At 40.7% G+C, this 23304-nt stretch overlaps 1 protein-coding gene and 2 non-coding genes across 4 annotated transcripts in view; 2 read left to right on the forward strand and 1 right to left on the reverse strand.

Moving 5' to 3' along the window:
• The window catches only part of OSBPL1A (oxysterol binding protein like 1A), a 455856-nt gene that overhangs the window by 230730 nt on the left and 201822 nt on the right, over positions 1 to 23304 (forward strand). Inside the window, exons 1-3 of one of the 2 annotated variants that reach the window (XM_049770012.1) lie at positions 18053 to 18232; positions 21031 to 21116; positions 22885 to 22959. The exons of the other annotated variant lie outside the window; for it this stretch is intronic. Coding sequence (XP_049625969.1) covers positions 18112 to 18232; positions 21031 to 21116; positions 22885 to 22959 — 282 coding nt within the window. The 5' untranslated portion in view covers positions 18053 to 18111. Of the gene's footprint in view, positions 1 to 18052; positions 18233 to 21030; positions 21117 to 22884; positions 22960 to 23304 lie in introns of those variants that run through there. 2 annotated transcript variants of the gene reach the window in all.
• Positions 12687 to 12793, forward strand: LOC126005519 (U6 spliceosomal RNA). Its single transcript, XR_007494571.1, has one exon. It is a non-coding gene; the product is annotated as a U6 spliceosomal RNA (small nuclear RNA).
• LOC126005653 (U6 spliceosomal RNA) lies at positions 22227 to 22333 on the reverse strand. Its single transcript, XR_007494695.1, has one exon. It is a non-coding gene; the product is annotated as a U6 spliceosomal RNA (small nuclear RNA).

Genomic DNA, 23304 nt, shown 5'->3' on the forward strand with positions numbered 1-23304 from the left:
TATCAGATGTATGGTCAATGTATTCATGATTTTTTCATGGCTTTGTTTATATCCCTTTTGAGAAAAGAGTGAGTCTTTGGAGCTGCCCCAGTATAAACATGGCAACTGTCTAACTACCAACACTTCTATTTTTTTTCACTTTTCTGGTTCTCACTGATTTAGTCTGAAATCCTTTAAAATTTATTTTATTTATTACTTTACAGAATTATCATAAATTAATTTTACTTAGTTTGTTTTCTGAAGTTTGCATACCATTTTAGATTATAAAACTTCATGAGGTTAAACATTTGTATATAAATGTCATCACTTTCCCTTCTTCCAATTCTCTTCCTCCTTTCTCCTACCAATTCTCCTTGAGTATAGGGATGGAAAGCAAACACCAGAGGGCAGTGGAGAGGTAAAAAAAATACAGAAGGGAAAAGGACCTTAAGTTTACCAATGTTGGAATGATAGCACTTTCTACGGTTTCTCTGATCCCTTAAGCTTCATAGAAATAAACACAATTTGCTTAAATTTAGGAGAAAAAGTATAAACCAGGTACCAAAATGCCATAGCCATTTAGAGTATGGGTCACCTACTATGGAAGCCTAGGCAAGGAAAATCAAGGTAGCTTACTGTATTGTGTTTAAATTTCATAAGCATAGACTGTGATGGGAATTAACCTTAAATATTTTCAGTTCCAGATTGAGAACTACTACCTGAGAGATCTGTGGAGTTAGCCTTTGCCCCATGCAGGAAAAACTAACAGTGACAGTGTTTGGGAAAAGGCAGTGCAGGAGCAGGAGGAGGCTTTCAGTTGCAGGCTGAGAAATGGGTGGAGCACAACTACTTTTAGACACAGACTTCATGATTTCAGGGTCTCTTCTACATCTTAGTCTATGGTATGATTTGTACTCCCAACTCAGGCTCAAACAGTGGCCCATTAAATCTTCTCAGATAGATCTTTGTGACTGACTGAATGTCATCTGGCAAGGAAACTCATCAAAGGGGTTTGAACTGAGTGATTCCTTGTTTTCCCGTGACTCAGAAATAGACGGTGGATGTCAGTGTGGATCTGGAAAAGAGATTTTTAAAAAAAATTTAAAGAGCAGTTGAAGATCATAGAGGAAAAAGTAGGTGACAACCTTGTGAGGATTTCTGGCAGGGCTAGCAAGAGGAGAGTCACTGATTAAACATCTACTCCCAAAATACAGAAGAAAAGAATCCCCCACAACCCAAACCATTTATTCAAAAATATGTGCACATCTATTTATATTCATCGTAGCATTAAGTATTTAGTGGAATTTTGCTTGTTTATAGAGCTCATACCCAATGGTACTGTTTGAGGGGAGGGGTGCTACTCTCAGCAATACTTGGGCTATTGTGTGAGCTAGAAGATCAATGCTCAGGCCCAGTGGTGCTAGGGACTACCAGGGCCACACCAGCAATTTTAGGGGCCCTCTGTGATTAGACTTAGAACCTCACTCATGTTAGACATGTGCTCTACAATTTGAACTCTCTCTCTGGCTGACCCTAGAATTTCTTCTTTATCTTTTTGGGGGAAGGGAGGGTGGTTAAGGGCATACCCATTTGTGCTCCAGGTAACTACTGTCACAGTTCAGTGCTCAGTGCTAGCATGGAGCTTGCCCTCAGGGGACCATGCAGCTGGGGAACAAACCCAAGGCTTCTACTTGTGAAATTTCTATTCCAAGCTCTCTGAGGCATCTCTCTTAGGTCCTAAAATTGCTTCTTTCTAGTGGTAATATTCTGAAAAACTACAGGTCACCTTTTCCTGCCTAAATTGTGTTTTTGTCTTTTGTCAGGTCAGATTTTCAGCTGTTTTACTGATACTGTGCAGTCAATTCCCAGTACTGCTGGGTCAGAGCAGTACCATAGTGCTAAGCTTGAATATTGAAATCCAGTCTGCAATGCCAAACAGCTGCTGCTGGAAGTGTCCTCTGGGCCCCCTTTGTACTGTGTGAGAGCCCCTGCCCAAGTAACAACAATTTAACCTTAAAATTTTACTAACTACTTATTAAGTTATTAAGACAGTTGACTACAATAACACAAATGATCACAAAAATTGAGACATTTTTTATGTTTTCATTTGGGGAACATACCTGATGGTGTTCAGAGTACTATTCCCAGCTTTATGCTCAGTGGTTGCTCCCAATATTTCTTGTGTGACCATGAGATACTGGGGATAAAAACTGACTCTCTCAGAGAGGCAAAATATAAGTTTAGTTTATTGAGCTATCTCTTTGCTTCCTAGCTAGTTTTAGAGATAGAAAAAAATACACTTTAATGATCTTGCTAGTCTAGGATTAATAATTACAAATTGCTTAATATGTAAGTGTAGGATATGATTAATTCTGCCCAACTCAATTTCTCTGGATTTGCCTAATGACACCTGACCTACTTTTCAACATTTCAGGCATTAATTAACCAATCCAAAAACCTCCTCAGAGTCTCAATCCATAAAATCTTCTTCTTAATAAGTCCTAACAAGTATTTAGTGTGCGGATGGAGTACTTTAAAGTTACAATGGAATCAGGGGAGTGAATTTTTTTTTTTTTTTTTTGGTTTTTGGGTCACACCAGCAGAGCTCAGGGGTTACTCCTGGCTCTACTCTCAGAAATCATTCCTGGCAGGCTCGGAGGACCATATTGGATGCCGGGATTCGAACCACTGTCCTTCTGCATGCAAGGCAACCGCCCTACCTCCACGCTATCTCTCTGGTCACGGGAGTGTTTTTAAGACAATGCAACGCACACATTGCATTCTGGTATGTTTTAGGCTTAATATAAAACCACAGAGACACAAAATAGCAAATACTCTAAACTCAAGGAACTTTCAGGGATGTTGAAACCAGATGGGGATGGAGGGCTGTGGACTCTTATGTTTCCTAAAACAAATAAAAGAAACCTAAGCTGATCCGATCCAGTGATTAATAGGCGAAGATTCATTCTAATGAAGCAGTCTTGGTCTATATAGTCACCTCATTAACAATTCTATTGACTCAGACAGGCAAGGCTGGGGCAGGACAAGATATTATTTATTCCTAAAAATCTTCTTTCCCTCAGCAAGAATTTCTCCCCCTACTTATACATTATAGAGAGGGATGTCCTAATTCAAAAATTTTGTTGCCAAGCGACTCTAGGGGGACCTTCCAACACACACACACACACACACACACACACACACACACACACACACACGCCCAAGCATCTTCCAAAACACACACACACACACACACACACTTGTTTGAGGGGTGATTGGGACTTTCCCAGTAGAGACACTTTAGGGGACCTTCCAACACACACACACACACCCACACCCACACACACCTAAGCATCTTCCAAAACACACAACCACACACACACTTGTTTGAGGAGTGATCCCAGTAGAGGCACTTTAGAGGACTTTCCAACACACACACACACACACACCCCAGTAGAGGCACTTTAGAGGACTTTCCAACACACACACACACACCCCATCTTCCACTTTAGAGGACTTTCCAACACACACACACACACACACACACACACACACACACACACACACACACACACACACACACACACACACACACACACACACACCCCATCTTCCAAAACACACACGCGCGCGCCCAAGCATCGCAGGATGCGGTGGGAGGAGAGGAGAGCCCGGAAACTGTCAACCGGCCGGGGCGCCTGCGGTGGTCCGGGCGGGGCGGGGCCTCGAGGGAGGGACGGGGCAGAGGCGTGGCCAGGGGCGGAGCGCGCGCAGGTCACGTGCCGCTAGAGCCCGGCGCAAAGCGTTCGGACGCGCGCGCGCCGGGGGGACGGGTCGGGCCGAGGGCGGTGCCAGGGCCGCGAGTCCCCGGGAAGCGCGAGCAAGTCCCGGCCGGAGACGGCCCCTCCATCGCCGTGGGCGGGCGGGCTGGCGGGAAGCCTGCACGCCGGCCCCTGCCCGGGATCCCTGGGAGCCCAGCGGCCGCGGAGGTCAGTTTCCGCGGGCCGGAGACCGAGGCCAGCGGCTGCCCTGCCCCGGGTGCGCGGGGAGGTGTGGCTGCGCCTGGGACCGGGAATGCGCGTCCGCGGGCATGGACGGGGCCCTACCCCGGTGTGCGTGTGTGTGTTGGGGACGCTGGGAGCCTGGCCGTCGGGTTCCAAGTTCAAGTGTCCCGGGGGCCTGCGAGCTGCGAGGAAGTTGAAGACTAAAAGGATCTTGATGTTGGGGTTTTGCTGCACGGACGCTGCTCGGGCTGTGGCTGGGTGCTAGTTCCCCAGGTGTCAGCTCTCTGCAGCGTGCTTTCTGGGAGGTCTGGGACGCGCTGCGCATTGTTAAGGCTTAGTTTTTGCCTACTTTGTTTGTTTGATTTTGGGTCACACCGGCAGCGCTCAGGGGTTCCTCCTGGCTCTACGCTCAGAAATCGCTCCTGGCAGGCTCGGGGGACCCTATGGGATGCCGGGATTCGAACCACCGTCCTTCCGCATGCAAGGCAGACGCCTTACCTCCATGTTATCTCTCCGGCCTCTGCGTCTTCTTGAGGGTTTGATGCTCTCTGGAAGTCACAAGCTGCTCATGTGACCTTTCGTGCAGGGCGCAGCGTGGTCTGTTGGACGAGCGTGGAAGGCGATCAGAGGGATTGAGAAACTGAAAAAGGGGTAGCTGGTCCTTAGAAATCCTTAGGCCCCCGGTGGTCCTGCTCTCCCTGCTCTCACTTCTCAGAAGGCTTGGAAAAGGGTGCTCTTGATTCCGTGAATGCTTTTGAGTTGCTAAAATGGTCACTGGATGCGCACTGGAAGTCAAACTTCAGTTTCCCCGCAGGCTACTTGAATGTTCCAAACTTAGACTTTTGGGGGGGAGACTTGGCTATAGAGCGATATGTAGGTTTAAAATCGGGGAGGATTTTCTTAGGAAACACTGCAGTTCATGAATATTGGATAAAGAATTTCGAATAGCCTCACGTGTTACTTTTAGAAATACTTTGTTTCTAAGGCTTAGCAGCGTTCCGCAGGGTTTGGTTCCAAAGTTGATACAATGAAAAAAAAAGTTTTTAGGGAAAGTAGACATTCTAAACCCCGGCTCCCCAACATTTTAATGATCTCTTTTAATTACAAAACTTAAAAAAATCTACCCTCAAACTCTCGTCTGCACTTGGGGCTCATTCAAGTATGTGGCAGTAAAATGAAGGAGATTATTGGTATATATATATATATATATATATATATATATATATATATATTTTTTTTTTTTTTTTTTAAATGTTATCTTTTCTCCCAGGCATAGCAACTCTTTTTGCTACTCTGGGTAACTGATATCAAATAGAAGTTAACTGCTGCAAGCTGAGTAGACTCTTCTGTTAAGGGTTAGACAAACTCTACTTATCAGGTGGTACTTGTTTAATAGCTGATCATTAGTACAAAGAAATTCGTGGTGAGTGGGTGATTCTTGTGTCTGGAGTCTAATCTTTTTTTTTTGGTTTTTGGGCCACACCCGTTTGACGCTCAGGGGTTACTCCTGGCTATGTGCTCAGAAATCGCCCCTGGCTTGGGGGGACCATATGGGATGCCGGGGGATCGAACCGCGGTCCTTCCTTGGCTAGCGCTTGCAAGGCAGACACCTTACCTCCAGCGCCACCTACCCGGCCCCGAGTCTAATCTTCTAGATATTCCAGCAGCATTTAAACTTGTATTCAGAGCAGCTCATTCTATCTCTTAAAACACGCTCCTCCATTATCCTGAAAGAAAGGGAGATAATGATATTTAGAATCAGCCTCTGAGTAGAATAAAACAGTTTCTTTGAGTTATAAAGGTGCAAAATCTATTAAATAAAAAAATTCAACGACTTAATTTTATTTAGAGGGCTGCTTAAAGTATTTTTTTTTGGGGGGGGGTCACACCTGGCCTCGCTCAGCGGTTACTCCTGGCTCTATGCTCAGAAATCGCTCCTGGCAGGCTCAGGGGAACATATGAGATGCCGGGTTCGAACCAAACGCCTTACCTCCATGCTATCTCTTCGGTCCCTGTTTAAAGTATTTTTAAGATGGAATGTCATATCAATTTCTTGCTTCTTGATATTATTAGAGGCTCATAATACCTTATAGGCACGTTATGCATGTTTACTGAGAAAGTTTTAACATGTAGAAGAGAAAGATTGTAAGTGCTGTGAGTGCAAGTTATCTATCTGATAGTTTCTGAACCTTGTGAATCCAGTTCTGTCAACCCAGGTGGTAATTAGAACTTTAGGGGCCAGATCAATAGCACAGCAGTAGGGCGTTTGCTTTGCAGGAGACTGACCCAGGATGAATCTGGGTTCGATCCCCAGCATCCCATGTGGTCCCCCAAGCCAGGAGCGATTTCTGAGTGCATAGTCAGGAGTAACCCCTGATTGTCACCGGGTGTGGTCCAAAAAAAAAGAACTTTATTGATGAATGGTGAACTGCAGTTTCTAGAGAAGGCAGGTGTTAGCAATTCAAGCACCAATTTGTACTGATGAAATTAAGAATCTTGGGACTGCAAAGATAATACAGACAGGGTGCTTGCCTTGCATGCAGCTGATCTAGTTCGATTTCTGGCATCCCAGATGGTCCCCAAAGTACTTTTAGGGGTCATCCCTAAGTATAGAGCCAAGAGTCCTGAGTCAGGTGTGAGTCAAACTCTGAACCCCAAAGAAAGAATTTATTAATGAGGTACTAGAAAAGAGAGTCATATAGTATATATTGCATATATTAATGATCATAATGTATTTTAGTTTGTGGGGGAGCAGGGAAAGCCTGGCAGGTGCTTAGAAGCTACTAATCTTGGCTCAGGCCATATGGTATTGGGTATTGAACTTGGAGTCCTGTTTGTTGACTGATTTCTGGCCATGATGAGCATAATGCTATAGAAGTATCATTGGGGCAATTTGTCATTTCACTCCTGTGAAATGTGCTCAGGGATCAGTCCTGGAAGTGTCAAGCACTGTATTAGGTGTAGGAAATGAACCCAGGTTGAATGCACGAAAAATAAGTGCCCACTAAAGTATCTCTTTAGCCTCCCTAAGTATCTTAAAGATTGCTCCTTTATTTTTGGGGGGGAGGTCACAGTTGGCAATGCTCAGGGCTTACTCCTTGGTCAGTGCTCACGATCACTTCTGGTAGGCTTGGGGGATCATATGGGATGTCAGGGATTGAACCCAGTTCATTCATATGCCTTACCTGCTATACTATCACTCTGTCTTCGGGAGTGTTCTTAATCTGCTTAGACAAACTGAGTTTTTCCTTCTCATTCACCAATAAAGTGCATAAGTAAAAGGTGGTTTCTGTCATGTGGCTGGCCTAGGCTTCACTTTCTCTGCCACATGGTCCCCTGATAGAGCAGGGAGTAGTCCTGAGAATTGCATCTCCTTCCCAATGAAAGAATGCCTTTAGAAAGGATTTACTGGGGCTGGGATTATAGTAGGGTGTTTGACAAAAAAAGAGCAAAGATTTACTAGGTCACTCATTTTGAGTTCTTGCATACCTCAGCAGGCAAATAGGAAATTACTATACTATACTATACAGTGAAAGGCACTCACTGTGTATCTCCTCATATGACAATGGAAAGTGGTCACAGGTTTTACTCTCAATTTTTTCCTTTAACTCCTGACTCTATAGTGGGTAATTGTGTAATCAATATTCTATATGAATTTGATTGAATTTGGATGATAATTTCTAAGTATGATATGATTAAGTGGAAAACATTTAGGAATGTTTAAAAAATTAAGGAACCTATTATTAAAAGGGGACAGTCACTCAGTCTCCTATTATTGAGGGCACCACACCCAGTATGGGATCAGGATCTGATGGTGGTTGGGAACCAGATAGATGGTTCCACAATATTTTGAACCAAACATTTATTCCTTGAAATATAAGCATCTTAACCCTCTGTTATCCTCTCCAGCCCAGACTTTTGGTATATTTTAAATCTAAAATTAGATTTATTATCTATGAAAAGGTGATAATCAGACTCTTTGCTATTAATTTTTACCTTTTCTGTCATAGTTTATATTTCCTGGGTTTCTGGGTTTATATTACCTGTTTTGAAACAATAGTTAATAGTCTCCAGAATATATCAATTCAGATTTAAATCCAGGAGTACATCTGTTGTTGAAAAATAATATTTGTGGGCCTGGAGAGATAGCACAGCGGCGTTTGCCTTGCAAGCAGCCGATCCAGGACCAAAGGTGGTTGGTTCAAATCCCGGTGTCCCATATGGTCCCCCGTGCCTGCCAGGAGCTATTTCTGAGCAGACAGCCAGGAGTAACCCCTGAGCATCACTGGGTGTGGCCCAGAAACCAAAAAAAAAAAAAAAAAATTTGTATTGTTGTGGAAGATAAATGTATAGCAATTTGTTGAACACTTTTACAAAGGAAGGCATAAGGGATACTTAAGTTTTCCCTTTTTTTTTTTTTGGTTTTTGGGTCACACCCAGCAGTGCTCAGGGGTTACTCCTGGCTCTGTGCTCACAAATCGCACCTGGCAGGCTCGGGGGACCATATGAGACTCGGGGATTTGAACCAATGATCTTCTGCATGAAAGGCAAATGCCTTACCCTCCATGCTATCTCTCCAGCCCCAACTTTTCCCAATTTTGAGAAACAAAAGGTTTCAGCAAAGTAAAGGTAAAAATCAGATGAGCTATATTTCACTAGTAGGATCATTACTGTGGACGTATGTCTGCTTGGTATTCAAGTCAAGTTACTGTGGTATGTCTGCATGGTATTCAAGTCAATGTATTTGCATAATGACTAGGAAGAGAAGGCAGTTGAAGTATGGAAGAGATAGTACAGTGGGTAGTGCATTTTTCTTGCCATGCTGACAATCTGGATCAATTCCCAGCTTCCCATATGATCCCCTGAACACTGCCAGGAGTAACCCCTGAACATCACTGGTTGTGACCCCCAAACAGAAACAAAAAATTGAAAGAAAATTAATTTGACAAAGACATTTTACATTGATACAGACTTTGTTATCTTATAATTAAAACTAGTACCGCCACTTCTTCTCCAAAGAGACAGCATTATATTGTATACTTATAATATATAATAAAGTGTATTAAGGTACGAAGTTTTTTTGAATGAAACCCACAAAATTAAAAAGAACTTTAATTTTTGGCTTTCCAATGGAGGGCCTGAGGTCACTTGGCAATAGTAATACTCCTGCCTGGCTGAGGGCCTGACTGCCCAGTGTTTAGTTTAGTGATGGGGTACTTATCTGATCAGAGGTGCGGGGCGCCGTTAGTGTCATAAGTGATTTTATATACATATTATATTACTTTGGGGCCACATCCAGAAATACTAAGGAATATTCCTGGATCTCTGCTTACGGATCATTCCTGGCAGTGCTGAGGGACCATGTGGGGTGCTAAGATTAAACTAGGATCAATGCAAGCTAAGTATGCAAGGCAAATGCCTTATACATTGTGCTATTTATCTGGTCCTGGTTTTATATTTTTAAAAGTTCTTAAAGAGCGCTTTCTAAAATAATCATTATAATTTGCTGTTTTCTTTATATTGTCATTGTTTTGGGTATTTCATTTTACTTAATAATGTTGTTTAAGATGAGGGATTAATCCATAATCCAAATTTAATGCCTTCCAAGTTCATATAACAGTAAATAGAATCAGTGGTACTGACAGACTTTTAGCGATTTCAGATTTTCAGTTATTTTTATTGTTTGTTTTGGGACAACATTTGTGAGTGTTCAGGGCTTACTCCTGGCACTGCTAAGGAATTATTCCTGGTGTGACTGGAGGAAACATGTGGTACAAGGGATCAAACCCAAGTCAGCTATGTACAAGGCAAATGCCCTACCTGATATACTGTCTCTTTAGCACTGCGACTTGAATTTTATGTAGTCCAGCATTCATGTTATTTCACCAATTTATAGAAGTTCTAGATTCTAGTGTTGTCTTATATGTCATAGTCTTGGGTAATAGATGGTCAGTTTCTTTACCTATAAAATCAGACTGTTAGATACTTAATTAATTTTGAATTTTGTTTGTTTGTTTTTGGGTCACACCCTGTGGAACTCAGGGGTTACTCCTGGCTCTGTGCTTAGAAATCGCTCCCTGCAGGCTCCAAGGGTCCATATGGGATGCTAGCATTTGAACCACCATTCGTCCTGGATTAGCCGCTTGCAAGGCAAATGCCCTACCACTGTGCTATCTCTCTGGCCCTAATTTAAAAATTTTAAAACAAACAAAAAAGTGAATTTGGGGCTGGGAATGTGGCTCATGTGGTGGACTATCACCCTGGCATGATCCCTGGTGCCTGCCATGTGACTCCAGAACACTGCTGGCTATGACCCTTCCTCTTTCCCTTGCACCACTTTGTGTGATCCCTCACACAGCAAACAAAAATGTCCTTGCTATGATAAATGTTATTGGTGTGTGTGTGTGTGTGTGTGTGTGTGTGTGTGTGTGTACACATCATGAGCATAGGCATAGAAACACAGTAGAAAACTTTCCAGGAAATATGATTGAGAGCAAATTTTCTTGCTGTTAACACATTTTTTACATAGTTATTTTAATTCTCAAAATCTCATGTTAAGAGTAATTATCCTAGGGTCAGAGCCACAGTACTATGGGTAGGGTGTTTGCCTTGCCCGTGGCTGAACTGGGTTTTATCTCTGGCATTCCATATGGGCCTCTGTGGGTGCAAAGCCAGAAGTAAGTATTGAGTAAGTAACTGTTGGGTGCTGCCCAGAAATAAATTAATATAATCCTGCACTGGAGTGCTTCTCAAAGTGCTAGTGCATATACTTTGCATCTAGGAGGCCTGGACTTAATCCCTGGCAGTACTTGGACTTCTGAGCACTATACAGGAGTAACTGCTGAGTACAACTCAGGTAGGAAGAGAAATAAATTGATTATACTACTGGGGAGAAACTACACCATTGAGCAATTAGTTTCTTTGGAACACAATAGCTTAATTTGGTTCTAGGAGCTGCCCTGGAATTCTCCAACTACACTGAAACCTCTGTGCAGTCCCAGGAACCTCCTGCCAGGCTGCTCCAGAAGTGCTCTGGGGACCCTCATCTGGTGCTGCTGGTCAGGGACCTATGAGGCTATTCCCAGAGATGCTGGGAGGTCATTCTGGGGATTGAACCCTGGTCAGTACATGCAAAGCAAGCACCCTACCCACTGAGTTATTAATGAACTAATGTTCTTAACCAGATTTGTCATGATCAGCTAAATGTTGCTTTATTTTTTTATTTTTATTTTATTTTATTTTATTTTTTTTGGGCCACTCCCGGCAGTGCTCAGGGGTTACTCCTGGCTGTCTGCTCAGAAATAGCTCCTGGCAGGCATGGGGGACCATATGGGACACCAGGATTCGAACCAACCACCTTTGGTCCTGATCGGCTGCTTGCAAGGCCCTATCATGACTATCTTAATGAGTGAGAGAAGTAAAATGCCTGTCTCAAATACAGGGGTTGGGAAGGGGGGGGGCATTGGTGGTGGGAATGTTGCACTGGTAAAGGGAGGTGTTCTGTTTATGACTGAAACCCAACTACAATTATGTTTTTTTTGTTTTTGTTTTTGGGCCACACCCGGTAACGCTCAGGGGTTACTCCTGGCTATGTGCTCAGAAGTTGCTCCTGGCTTGGGGGACCATATGGGACACTGGGGGATCGAACCACGGTCCATCTAAGGCTAGCGCAGGCAAGGCAGGCACCTTACCTTTAGCGCCACCGCCCGGCCCCTACAATTATGTTTGTAATCATGGTGCTTAAATAAGGATTTTATATATTCTATATATATTAATCTCTAAAATAGTTTGGATTTGGGAAATGTGAAGAGTGGTTAAAATATACACAAACATCTGAATGAAGTAGGGATAGGATATGGCTTAAATCCATTCTGTGTAGCTCCATTAAGGAATTGATTTTTAGGGGCTATAAGGATAGTACAACAGGCAGGGTATTTACCTTGCATGAAGGCACTTCATATTGGATTCCTAGAACTCCATATGGTGCCCTGAGCCTTGCCAGTAGTAATTCCTGGGTGGCAGGGCCAGGAGAAAGTCCTGAATACTGTTGGGTGTGGCCTAACTACCGACTCTTTTGCTCCTGCCCACTGCAAAAAGAAAAAAATTCTTTTTTTAGGGTGGAACTGGAGTAGAGCTGACATAGGGACATTAGTGGGGGGTGATGGGCTCTTTGGTGGTGGTGGGTACAGCAACTTTATATAGCAACATTATAAACTTTGGTACTAATGTAATGTAATTGTCTAGTCTAGTCCAAGCTAGACAGTTTTTTTTTTTTAAAGTAATAGTCCTTTTGGTTTCAGCATCAGAGACAAAGTGCTTTTTTTTTTTTTTTTTGGTTTTTGGGTCACACCCGGCAGTGCTCAGGGGTTATTCCTGGCTCCACGCTCAGAAATCGCTCCTAGCAGGCTTGGGGGACCATATAGGATGCCGGGATTCGAACCGATGACCTTCTGCATGAAAGGCAATTGCCTTACCTCCATGTTATCTCTTCGGCCCCAAGTGCTTTTCTAAAATAAACTTTATAGGAGTCCAAAGAATACACATTGGCTTTACTTTATATTTATTTACTTTATATTTATAATTATCTAAATGAAATTATAGGTTAGAGAGGAAGCAATTTAAAATATTGTTAATCCAAGAGTGCATGTTTTTAACTTTGCTTCTTTTGGTATGATTTGATTTCCTATAAAATATGAATAAGTTGTGCTCGCTTCGGCAGCACATATACTAAAATTGGAACGATACAGAGAAGATTAGCATGGCCCCTGCACAAGGATGACATGCAAATTCGTGAAGTGTTCCATATTTTTAAAAAAAAATATGAATAAGTTTTTATTGCTAAATTAAGGTATGTATACTACTATTAGGTCATATTATAGGAAAACTTGGCTGCTTTGTTCCTGAAGAATTCTTAAAGTCTGAATTCTTCTATCTACTTACTAGCTAATTGTTCTGTTCTAAGCACCATACTAGATCCTGGGGATAAAGTAAGGAACATAGCAGATATGGAACCCTTATTCTCATTAAGTGCAGTGTAGGGGCATTACTATATGAATACTTAGAGACTGCCTTCATGGCAAAAATAAGATGCCGTACCTGTAAAGGAGATCTGGTTGATGATAGAAAGGGCAAATCAGATGTCTTGAGAAATGTTGATAGTAATATACTAGTACATTTGTTTTTCTTACAAGCATTTGTTAATTCTCCTATGTAAGATCTGGTTTTATTTATTACAGTGTCATCAGTGTTTAGATTATTGGTCTGAATGTGGTAAGCTCTCATTGAACTTTATTAGTCTTGTGATATTAGCTGCCTGAGATTGCACACTTAGTGTGTACCTCAGTCATTATATCTGTGGCACTGAGGACTTTGTGGCCTTAGAGATGCAGAACAAATGTTCTGCATTGAATTACCATCATGGACCCAACACATCTGTTCTTACGCACTTTATTTCTGTAAAATTTGTGGTAATACCCTCATTTTCTTTTTTCATTTTATGAATTTCTTTTTTCTTAGGTTAGCTAAAGGGTTGTCAGTTTTCTTGATCTTGTTTTGATGCCATACCTTCAGTGCTCAGGGACCATTCCTGTGCCTGGAGTTTGAGGGACCATGCCATGCTGGGGGTCAAACCAGGTTCTTCAGTATGCAAAGAATATGATGGACTTTTGAACTATCTCTTTGGCTCTGCTTCTGTTTTCTTAGCCAGTGGTATCAAGTCATTGAAGATGCCTCTAAAGTCACTATCATTGAGAATTCTTCTTGTGTTTTCTTCAGTGTATGTTATGGCTTATGGACTAATATCAAGAAATTTGGTCCTTTTTTAATTAAATTATGTATGGTATGTTAGATATTGGGATCCTGATTAGCTTTGGTTTTGGTTTTGCAAATGACTAACCAGTTTTTGCTCTGGAAATCTACCCCTTTGTATGGGATGGGCTGACTTGAGCTACACTCAACATTGCTCAGGGTTTACTGTTGTTTCTGAACTCTGGGCTTACTCCTGACAGGGCTTAGGGGGACCATATAGGGTGCTGGGAATTAAATCTGGGTATGCTGGTATGGAGACCTCCATATCTACTATACTATAGCTCTATCCCCTCCACTCTTAACTTTTATCTCCTTCCCTCTACTAACTTTTGGCTTTCTTTGTAATTTTTTCCCTAGTTTTTTAGGATGTGGGGTTCTGTTATTTATTTGGCTTTCATTTTCTGAGCAGTTTTTGCATGGATCTGAATTTCCTTCTTAGAACAGCTTTTCCATTCCTGGTATATTGTGACAGTTCATGTCCTGGAATCTTTTAAATTCTTTGGTTTGCTCCTGTATTTACTAGTTGTTAAGTGTATGTCATTTAGTTTCCAAGTGTTTGTCCAAGCATTTCCAAGAGTTTAGAATTGGATTTTTGTCATTTAGTTTCAAAGTGTTTGTCTCATTTTTCAGTTTTGTGGTTTATTTAGTTCTTTAAGTACTATGGTCTAAGAAGTTATCTGATGTGATTTAAATTTTCTTTTTTTTCAAGTGTATTTATTTTATTGATATCTTTATTTAAACACCGTGATTACAAATATGATTGTAGTTGGGTTTTAGTCATGTAAAGAACACCCCCCTTCACCTCTGATTTTTATGGCCACAGACTGTGGTCTATCCTAGAGATTCTCTTAAGGAAGGAATATGTACATGAGTATTTTAAACCTAACTCTCCATTGAAAGTATTTCTTTGTCAACTCTCTATCAAAATAGTTCCTGTGGTGATAAAAAAATCTACTACCTCTATTGTGCTGCTGTCAATATCTTCTCTCAGGTCTATTAGAAATTGTCACATCTGATTTCTCTTTACCACATATATGTTAATGAGTATTAATTCTTTTTGATATAGAGACTCCTTGATCATTATATAATACCCATGCCTGTCCTTTATAAAACCTGAAGTCTGGGGCCTGGAGAGATAGCACAGCGGCGTTTGCCTTGCAAGCAGCCGATCCAGGACCAAAGGTGGTTGTCTCGAATTCCGGTGTCCCATATGGCCCCCCGTGCCTGCCAGAGGCTATTTCTGAGCAGACAGCCAGGAGTAACCCCTGAGCACCGCCATGTGTGGCCCCCCAAAAAAAACCCAAAAAACCCCCTGAAGTCTGGGGCTGGAGAGATAGCATGGAGGTAGTGCGTTTGCCTTACATGCAGAAGGTCGATGGTTTGAATCCTGGCATCCCATATGGTCCCCTGAGCCTGCCAGGGGCGATTTCTTCTTTTTTTTCTTTCTTTATATTTTATTTAAACACCTTGATTACATACATGATTGTGTTTGGGTTTCAGTCATGTAAAGAACACCACCCATCACCAGTGCAACATTCCCATCACCAAATCTCCCTCCTCCCTGCCCAACCCCCGCCTGTACTCTAAACAGGCTTTCCATTTCCCTCATACATTCTCATTATTAGGACAGTTCAAAATGTAGTTATTTCTCTAACTAAACTCATCACTCTTTGTGGTGAGCTTCCTGAGGTGAGCTGGAACTTCCAGCTCTTTTCTCTTTTGTGTCTGAAAATTATTATTGCAAGAAGACATTCTTGCCAGGGGCGATTTCTGAGCTTAGAGCCAGGAGTAACTCCTGGGTGTGACCCAAAAACCAAAACCAAACAAACAAAAACAAAAACAAAACCTGAAGTCTATTTTGTCTAATATCACTTTTGCCTTTTGTTATGTACAAGGCTGTCATTTTGCCTATATGATTATTTTCAAGCCTTCTACTTTAATATTGTATTTTTCATGATAGTTCAGATGTTTCTTATAAACAGAATTTTGGTTTTAATTTTCTGATTAATCTGGCTTTTTTTTTGTTGTTGTTTTTGGGCCACACCCAGCAGTGCTCAGGGGTTACTCCTGGCTCTGCACTCAAACATTGCTCCTGGCAGGCTCCTGGGACCTTATGAGATGCTGGGAACCAAACCTATGTTTGTCCCGGGTTGGCCACACACAAGGCAAATGCCCTGTTGCTGTGCTATCACTCTAGCCCCTAATTTTCCGATTAATATGAACACAGATGATTAACTGATAACTTGAAAAAATATAAAGTAAGCCAAATTCACATGTTGAACTATAATGTGTATCTTTGGACTCCTATGAAGTCTATTTTAGAAAAGCACTTTGTTTCTGATGCTTAAACCAAAAAAGACTATTACTTTACTTACTTCCTCCTCCCTCCCTCCCTCCTATCTCCCTCCCTCCCTTCCTCCCACTCTCCCTCCCTCCCTCCTTTCTCCATCCCTTATTAGATTATTATTAGATCTGGCTGGCAAAGTAGGGTTTGCATTTGTCCATACCATTAAGAGCCTGTGGGTCTGAGTGTATACTGCTTCTGACTGCTGCAGATTTTGTAGCACAGAGTAGTGCTACAAATATGAGACCATCTTAATTCATAGCTCATCCTTAAGTTCATATATAAGAACAAGGTTCCTTAGTTCGAAGAGCAAATATCCTTTCTGACTCTTGGTGAATACGTATCTTCTGTGAAATGCATGGGGGAGGGAAAATGGTAGATTTTGTTTGTACCTGGGGCAGGCCATTGTCTGCTAGCAAACTCCACCCTCAATTTGGAATGTCCGCAGGCTCTGCTTACTTGCCTGGAACTTTAATTGTCCATTGCAGTTGCTGACCTGAGATCTTATCAGGCCTACGTTTAGCTCCCCAATCAGGTTTTTTGAGAGCAAAGATTTAGAAAGCTGCACATCGAATTTTCAGCCCACTGCTTTTCCTCCATCCAGTCATGTTCTCTACCATTTCTGTTTCATCCTTCTCTCCCTGAGACCAAAGCTCCTGATCCATTCTCTGTTCTATAGCTTTTCCTAGAGATTCTCCTAGCTCTGTTAGCTGTTTATGCACATTAACTTCCTTTATAGGATTGCACAATGGGAATTTGTGGGTTTTTTTTCCCTATAGTTTGCATTTTGGGGAACTGTTGTGCTCTCATAGGCACCCTGCTCTACCCCCTTCCTTGCAAATGTTGTTATACAATTTTCTTATAGTACTATTTATGCTGCTTCCAGTGAGTTTGGTTATGTTGTATTTTTTTTTTTTTTTTTTTTTTTTTTTTGTGGTTTTTGGGTCACACCCGGCAGTGCTCAGGGGTTATTCCTGGCTCCAGGCTCAGAAATTGCTCCTGGCAGGCACGGGAGGACCATATATGGGACGCCGGGATTCGAACCGATGACCTCCTGCATGAGAGGCAAACGCCTTACCTCCATGCTATCTCTCCGGCCCCGGTTATGTTGTATTTTTATTTTCATCTGCTGTGCCTCTGTTTTCTAACTATTACTTGATCTTTTGGTTAAGAATATTGTGTAATTTCTCCATGGTTATGAAATTTTCAGTTTTCTTTCTGTTATTAACTTCATGCTGTTGTCATAGAATAATCTTAAATACTTGTATTTTAAGATCTAATAGAGCTTAATTTGTGACATTGCATTTGTTATGTCTCAAAAATATTTTATTTATATTGAAAAAATTATGCTCTTATTACATAATATGTTTTATATATGTTCTTAGATTTAATTGGTTGTGTTAAGTCCTCAATTACCTGGTTGTATTATTTATTACTGGTAGTAGAATAGTGAAGTCTCTATTTTTGTGGAACTGTTTTTTCATTTCTGCCATTTTTATCTTCATTTATTTTAGTGCTCTCTCCTTGAATTTATAAATGTTTATAATTGTTATATACTTTTTTGCTCTACTGAACTTTATTAAGAGGATCCCTGAGCACTCCTAGATGAGGCCCAAAGCAGCAGCAACAAAAACCTGAAACAAAGCAAGAAACTAAAATACTTACTGATAGAATGCTTTCATAAAATCTTACAACTACTAAAAATATTTGTAATTTGTGAAGAATATGTAATTTGTGAAGAAACTGAAATTTGAGAAATTAAAAATTGCCCAAATGTCTATTGTCCTGTTAGCATTATATAAAGCTCACAAAATTCATTAGGGTTGAATTATGACCCTGTAAACTGATTTATGTAGTCAGTTCATGTGTCTGTTTTTATTTGTTCAAAATAAAGATTACTGTCCCTTTTTGTCTTAACAGGTTATGTCTGAAAGCTATTACACTTGTAGAAAATTGCAATATTTTTAAAATATAGAAATGAATTCAGAAATAGAACAGCAGCTTCTCCACCATGCTAGAAATGGCAACACTGAAGAAGTTAGGCAACTATTAGAAACTCTGGAGAAGAATGAAGTGATTGCTGATATCAACTGTAAAGGTATTCTTTGGCCCTGTATTTTACACTAATCTTTCCGGCCTTACTTGTAGTAAATCTTTATCTTTTATATTAACCTCACACAATTGATGGATGGTTGTCTCCTTTAGTCCTCTCTAAATCAGGGGACTTGATATGTATACTCAGAATTGTCATGGATCCTGAATCTTATGCATTGGATGTAAGCCATCCTGTGCCAAAAGATGTATTTTGTAATAACATTTTTCTTCTTAAAGATGTAGTAGTTTGAATAATAGCTAGTTTGAGTCTTTTCTATATGTTGAGGGTCATGGGCACAACCTTAGAAATGATCCTTGCCTTCACCGAAATTAAGTAGTAGATTAACAAACAGTTAAGACCAGCACTACACACAAGGCTTTTGAAAACTAAATATTAATCTTGGCTAACTTGAAACTTGAATGATTAATTTCTTAGAGAAAATTATTCTAAGGTCATATATATATATATATATATATATATATATATATATATATGTGTGTGTGTGTGTGTGTGGGGGGGGATATTAATAGGGTAAAGTAAGAGAAGAAAAGAACTTAAGGTAAGAGAAACAGCATGTGTGAGGGCTCTGAAATGAGAGGGCCTGAGACTGTAGGCTGGAGGGCTTTTGGGTTTCAGGAACATTCGGATCATAATCATGTAATCATGAATGCACACACAAGACAGTTCTGCAGAGAATATAATTCTCTAAGTCATTCACTTGTATTCCCATTGTGGTTTCTAATTCCATTTGTGTACTTATGAGGCTCTTTACTTTCTAGAAAAATCTATATTCTCTCTTGAGCATGTTTTCTGTTCCTCCCTTTCAAATGCAAGTTCTTTTATTTATAACAACTCAGACTGCAAGGACAGTACAAAAGGTAGGGCGCTTTGATTCTGGTACCACATATTGTCCCACGAATATGCCAGGAATGATCTCAGAGTACAGTGAGGAGTATGCCTTGAGTGTAACTGAGTGTGGTCCCCAGAAAGTTAACTCTGATATTTCACAAGGTCTTTATTATTGGGGAATATGAAAAACTAAAATGTTAGTGTTTGAGTATCTCACTTTTAGTAGCTTTTTTGGATACATGCTCAGTTTTCTCCATCTCTCTCCTCTACCCTATCGATGGCATTTAAACATCAAGATAAGGAACCAGAGCCAGAGGACAGGGATTTAAGATGCTTGTCTTTCTCACAGCTGAACCCCATTCTAATGCTGTGCCACATATGACTCAAACACCAATGGTAAATTTATATTATAACATCAGTTTTTATAGCACTTAGCTGTTTCCTACTTCTTCCCAGTTCTGCCATTAGGATCTAATGTTTCATTGCTTTCTATTTGGGTTTTTGGTATCTAGCTGAATCTTCTACTTAGGTAAGCCAATATCTTCATTAACTGAGATTTGTATCTAAAGCCAAGACTCATTTTCAATTAGTACCTGCAGAGCAAACAGCTTTTCACATGTTGCAGGGAAAGTTCCTGATTCTTCTCCACCATTGTAACGTGGTACAGGTTTTCAGAAAAATTGCTCTGCATATCCTGTGCACCATGGCGGAGATATGCTATTATGACACACTTACCTTGTAGACTGGAGGCTGAGATCTTTTTCTTTTTTAGTTCATAGCATTTTACTTAATTTAATTGCTTTTTTGACACTGTGGTTGTTCATAATACATTTTTTTTTCAGTTACAAGATGTTCATTACTGAGTTTCAGTCTTACAACACCCTTCACCAGTACACATTTCCCACAAGTTTCCCTCCTGCCCCCCACCCCACCCCACCCCCCACCTCGGGCTCTGGGCAGTCATTTTTCTTCTTTCTTTCTCTCTTTTCTATTTAGACAATGTTTTTTTTTTATTATTATTCTTGCTACTGAAGAGGTATCATACATTATCACTTTACCTCCATTCAGCACTAGTTCTTGTCCAGAGTGATTATTTCGAATTATTATTGTCATAGTGTTCCCTTCTCTGCCCTAACTACACTCCCCTGCACTTGGTGGCAAGCTTCCTACCTGGAGGCAGAGAGTTCAACCTGGCACCGCCCCATATGCCTAAGAGCTGATTTGGTGGCACTGTCCCTAAGAGTCCTGAGCAACTACAGTGTGCACACTACAGCCAAATGCATACAGACCCCAGTGAGCATCTCAAACAAATGGGCAGCCCTCAACCAACTGTTGGATACCCAGTCACTAAAAGCTGAATAAAGGAAGAAAGGGGGTGGGGTAGGGAACAAAGTACTTAGCTAGGAGAAGTACAACTGTGTTAGATGATGGCTGGGAACTCTGAACAAGGTTCTATATTGACTGCTAAAGATGATAAGGTGATCTAGGTTCTTTTTTTTTTTTTTTCAGTTTTTAGGCCATACCCGGTGACACTCAGGAGTTACTCCTGGCTATGCACTCAGAAATTGCTCCTGGCTTGGGGGACCATATGGGACTCTGGGGATCAAACCAAGATCCGTCCTGGATCGGCCACGTGCAAGGCAACTGCCCTACCACTGTGCTATTGCTTTGGCCCCTGGAGATGATCTAGTTTGACTGTAGCCACCATCATGCTTCTTTCCACTCTTAGGAAGTGGGGTGGGGGGCAATGAGACAAAAATCTGATGCTGTGACTTCTGATTCACTGTCTTAGTTACACTGCTTACACCATCCACCTCTTGCTCCCTTTGCCTATCAGCTAGGCAGTAGGAAGGGGAAATTGTTGCCTAGTGTCCTACAGTGATTTGTATGACAAAATGATTTTTATTGTAAAATGATCTAAATAATATACAGTACTTTATATTCATTTTTAGGAAAAAGTAAGTCTAATTTGGGATGGACACCTCTTCATCTTGCATGCTATTTTGGACATGGACAAGTGGTTCAAGATCTATTAAAGGTACATCTGTGACCTTAATTTTGAAATGAATATAATATTCCTAAAGCCAACTGAGCTATAATGACTTTTTAAAGCAATATTTTATAAGTAAATGTGCTTAGTTGTTCTTTATGATGCATGAATTATATTAACCTGATTAATTAAAATGAAATTTTAATTAAATCATTTGGATTTATATTAAAAGCTTTTTGAAATTTCAAAAATAGAAATGTGAGCTTGAGATTTTCAGTTTGAATACAAGAATTTAAAAAGTAAAGTATATTACAGATTGTTGCCAAGAGAGACTTAGAGAACTAAGTTACTCTATTTCAATTCTTTGAGTTTTTACATATATACATATACATATATATATACACACACATATATATATAATGGCCACACCTGCCGGCACTCAGGGGTTACTCCTAGTTCGTTCAGAAATTACTCCTGGTAGTGCTCAGGGGACATGGGATGCTGGAGATTGAACCCAGATCAACTGCATGCCAGGCAAAAGTCCTCTGTGCTGTTGCTTTGGCCCCTATCCACAGGTCTTTGATTCAAAGACATTCTATAACTATATCTATAATAAAAATATTTCATTTTCTTTAAAATAGAGTAAATTTGGGGTTGGAGTGGTAGCTCAACAGTAGGGCATTTGCCTTGCATGTATCTGACACAAGACACACCTGGGGTTGATCTCTGGCATCCCATATAGTCCCTTGAGCCAGGAGCGATTTCTGAACACAGAACCAGGAGTAACCCTTTCGTACCACTGGTTGTGGCCCCAAAACAAAACAAAACAAAAAAACAAAAAGAGTAAATTTGTTTAAATTTTAAGGATTAAAATTTTTCTACTTATTCAATGATTTTTACCTTTTTGGAAACTTAATTATTTTTACTATTGTTATTGCTAAAATTCAATTCAGTGTCAATAAGTCAAATTTTTGTTTTTCTTTTTTGGATTACACCTTACAGTGTTTAGGGCTTACTCCTGGCTCTGCACTTAGAGATCACTCCTGGTAGGGTGCAGGGGACTATATGGGTCCCAAGAATCAAACCATGATCTATTGTGCAAGACAATCTGCCTGATGTATTGTCTCTCTGGGCTCCAACAACTTAATTTTTTTTTTTTTAAATATGGAATGCTTCACTTATTTGCATGTCATCCTTGCGCAGGGGCCATGCTAATCTTCTCTGTATCATTCCAATTTTAGTATATGTGCTGCTGAAGTGAGCACACAACTTAAATTTTTGATAAATAAATTAAAAAAATTGGGTAGTATTGACCACACCCACCTATGCCCAGGTGTATGTTCTGTATTCAGGGATCACTCCTGAAGGCTCTGGGGAATACATTTCATATCAGGATTAAACTCAAGTAGGCCACATATAAGGCAAACATTCTACCTGCCCTATTACCACTCTGGTAATCAAGGTGGATTACAAATCTTTCACAGTAATATTTTAGGTACATATGATATTGAATCAGGGTGTTCCCACCACCAGTATTGTCCTCCCTCCACCCCTGTTCCCAGCATGCATCCCATATCCCCCTTTTTAACCCCCAGGCTGCTAGTCTAGGTGGTTCTCTCTGTGTCTAGTATGTTGTGAATTGGGTATTGATTCTGTGTCGTTGGCTTTGGATTCGGTGCTTAAGTTTGAACCATTTTTTTTATTTCTACTTAATGTTCATGTGACTGGTCTTGAAAAATATTTTTTAAGGAGTTCATGTTTCTTCTGCATATTCCTTTATGTGAAAGATGCTTACAGTTTTTTTCATGTTTACTAGGCTGGTGCAGAAGTAAATGTACTAAATGACATGGGAGACACGCCGCTTCATCGTGCTGCTTTCACAGGACGAAAGGTGAAACAGGTTCTATGTTCAGTATTTTTTAGTGAGATGCTTGTTTTGGTTTTGAGATACACTGAAGGCACAGAGGCTACTCCATGCTCTGTGCTCTAAGACTCACTCCTGACATTTCTAGGAATCTCACTCTGCAGGGGGTTGGATCCAGGACTCTACATGCAAAGCATTTTTTTTAATTGTGGCCTTATAATAAGTCAAAAAAATTTGAACACCATGGTTTCAAGGTTGTTCATAATATAGTTTTTTTCACAAGGTGTTCATGATTGAGTTATAACTCAATGGAATGTATAACATGGAATGTATAACAACCTTTACCAGTGCACATTTCCTGTCACCAATGTC

The sequence above is a fragment of the Suncus etruscus genome, chromosome 3 (assembly GCF_024139225.1).
Source record: "Suncus etruscus isolate mSunEtr1 chromosome 3, mSunEtr1.pri.cur, whole genome shotgun sequence".
Classification (NCBI taxonomy): domain Eukaryota; kingdom Metazoa; phylum Chordata; class Mammalia; order Eulipotyphla; family Soricidae; genus Suncus; species Suncus etruscus.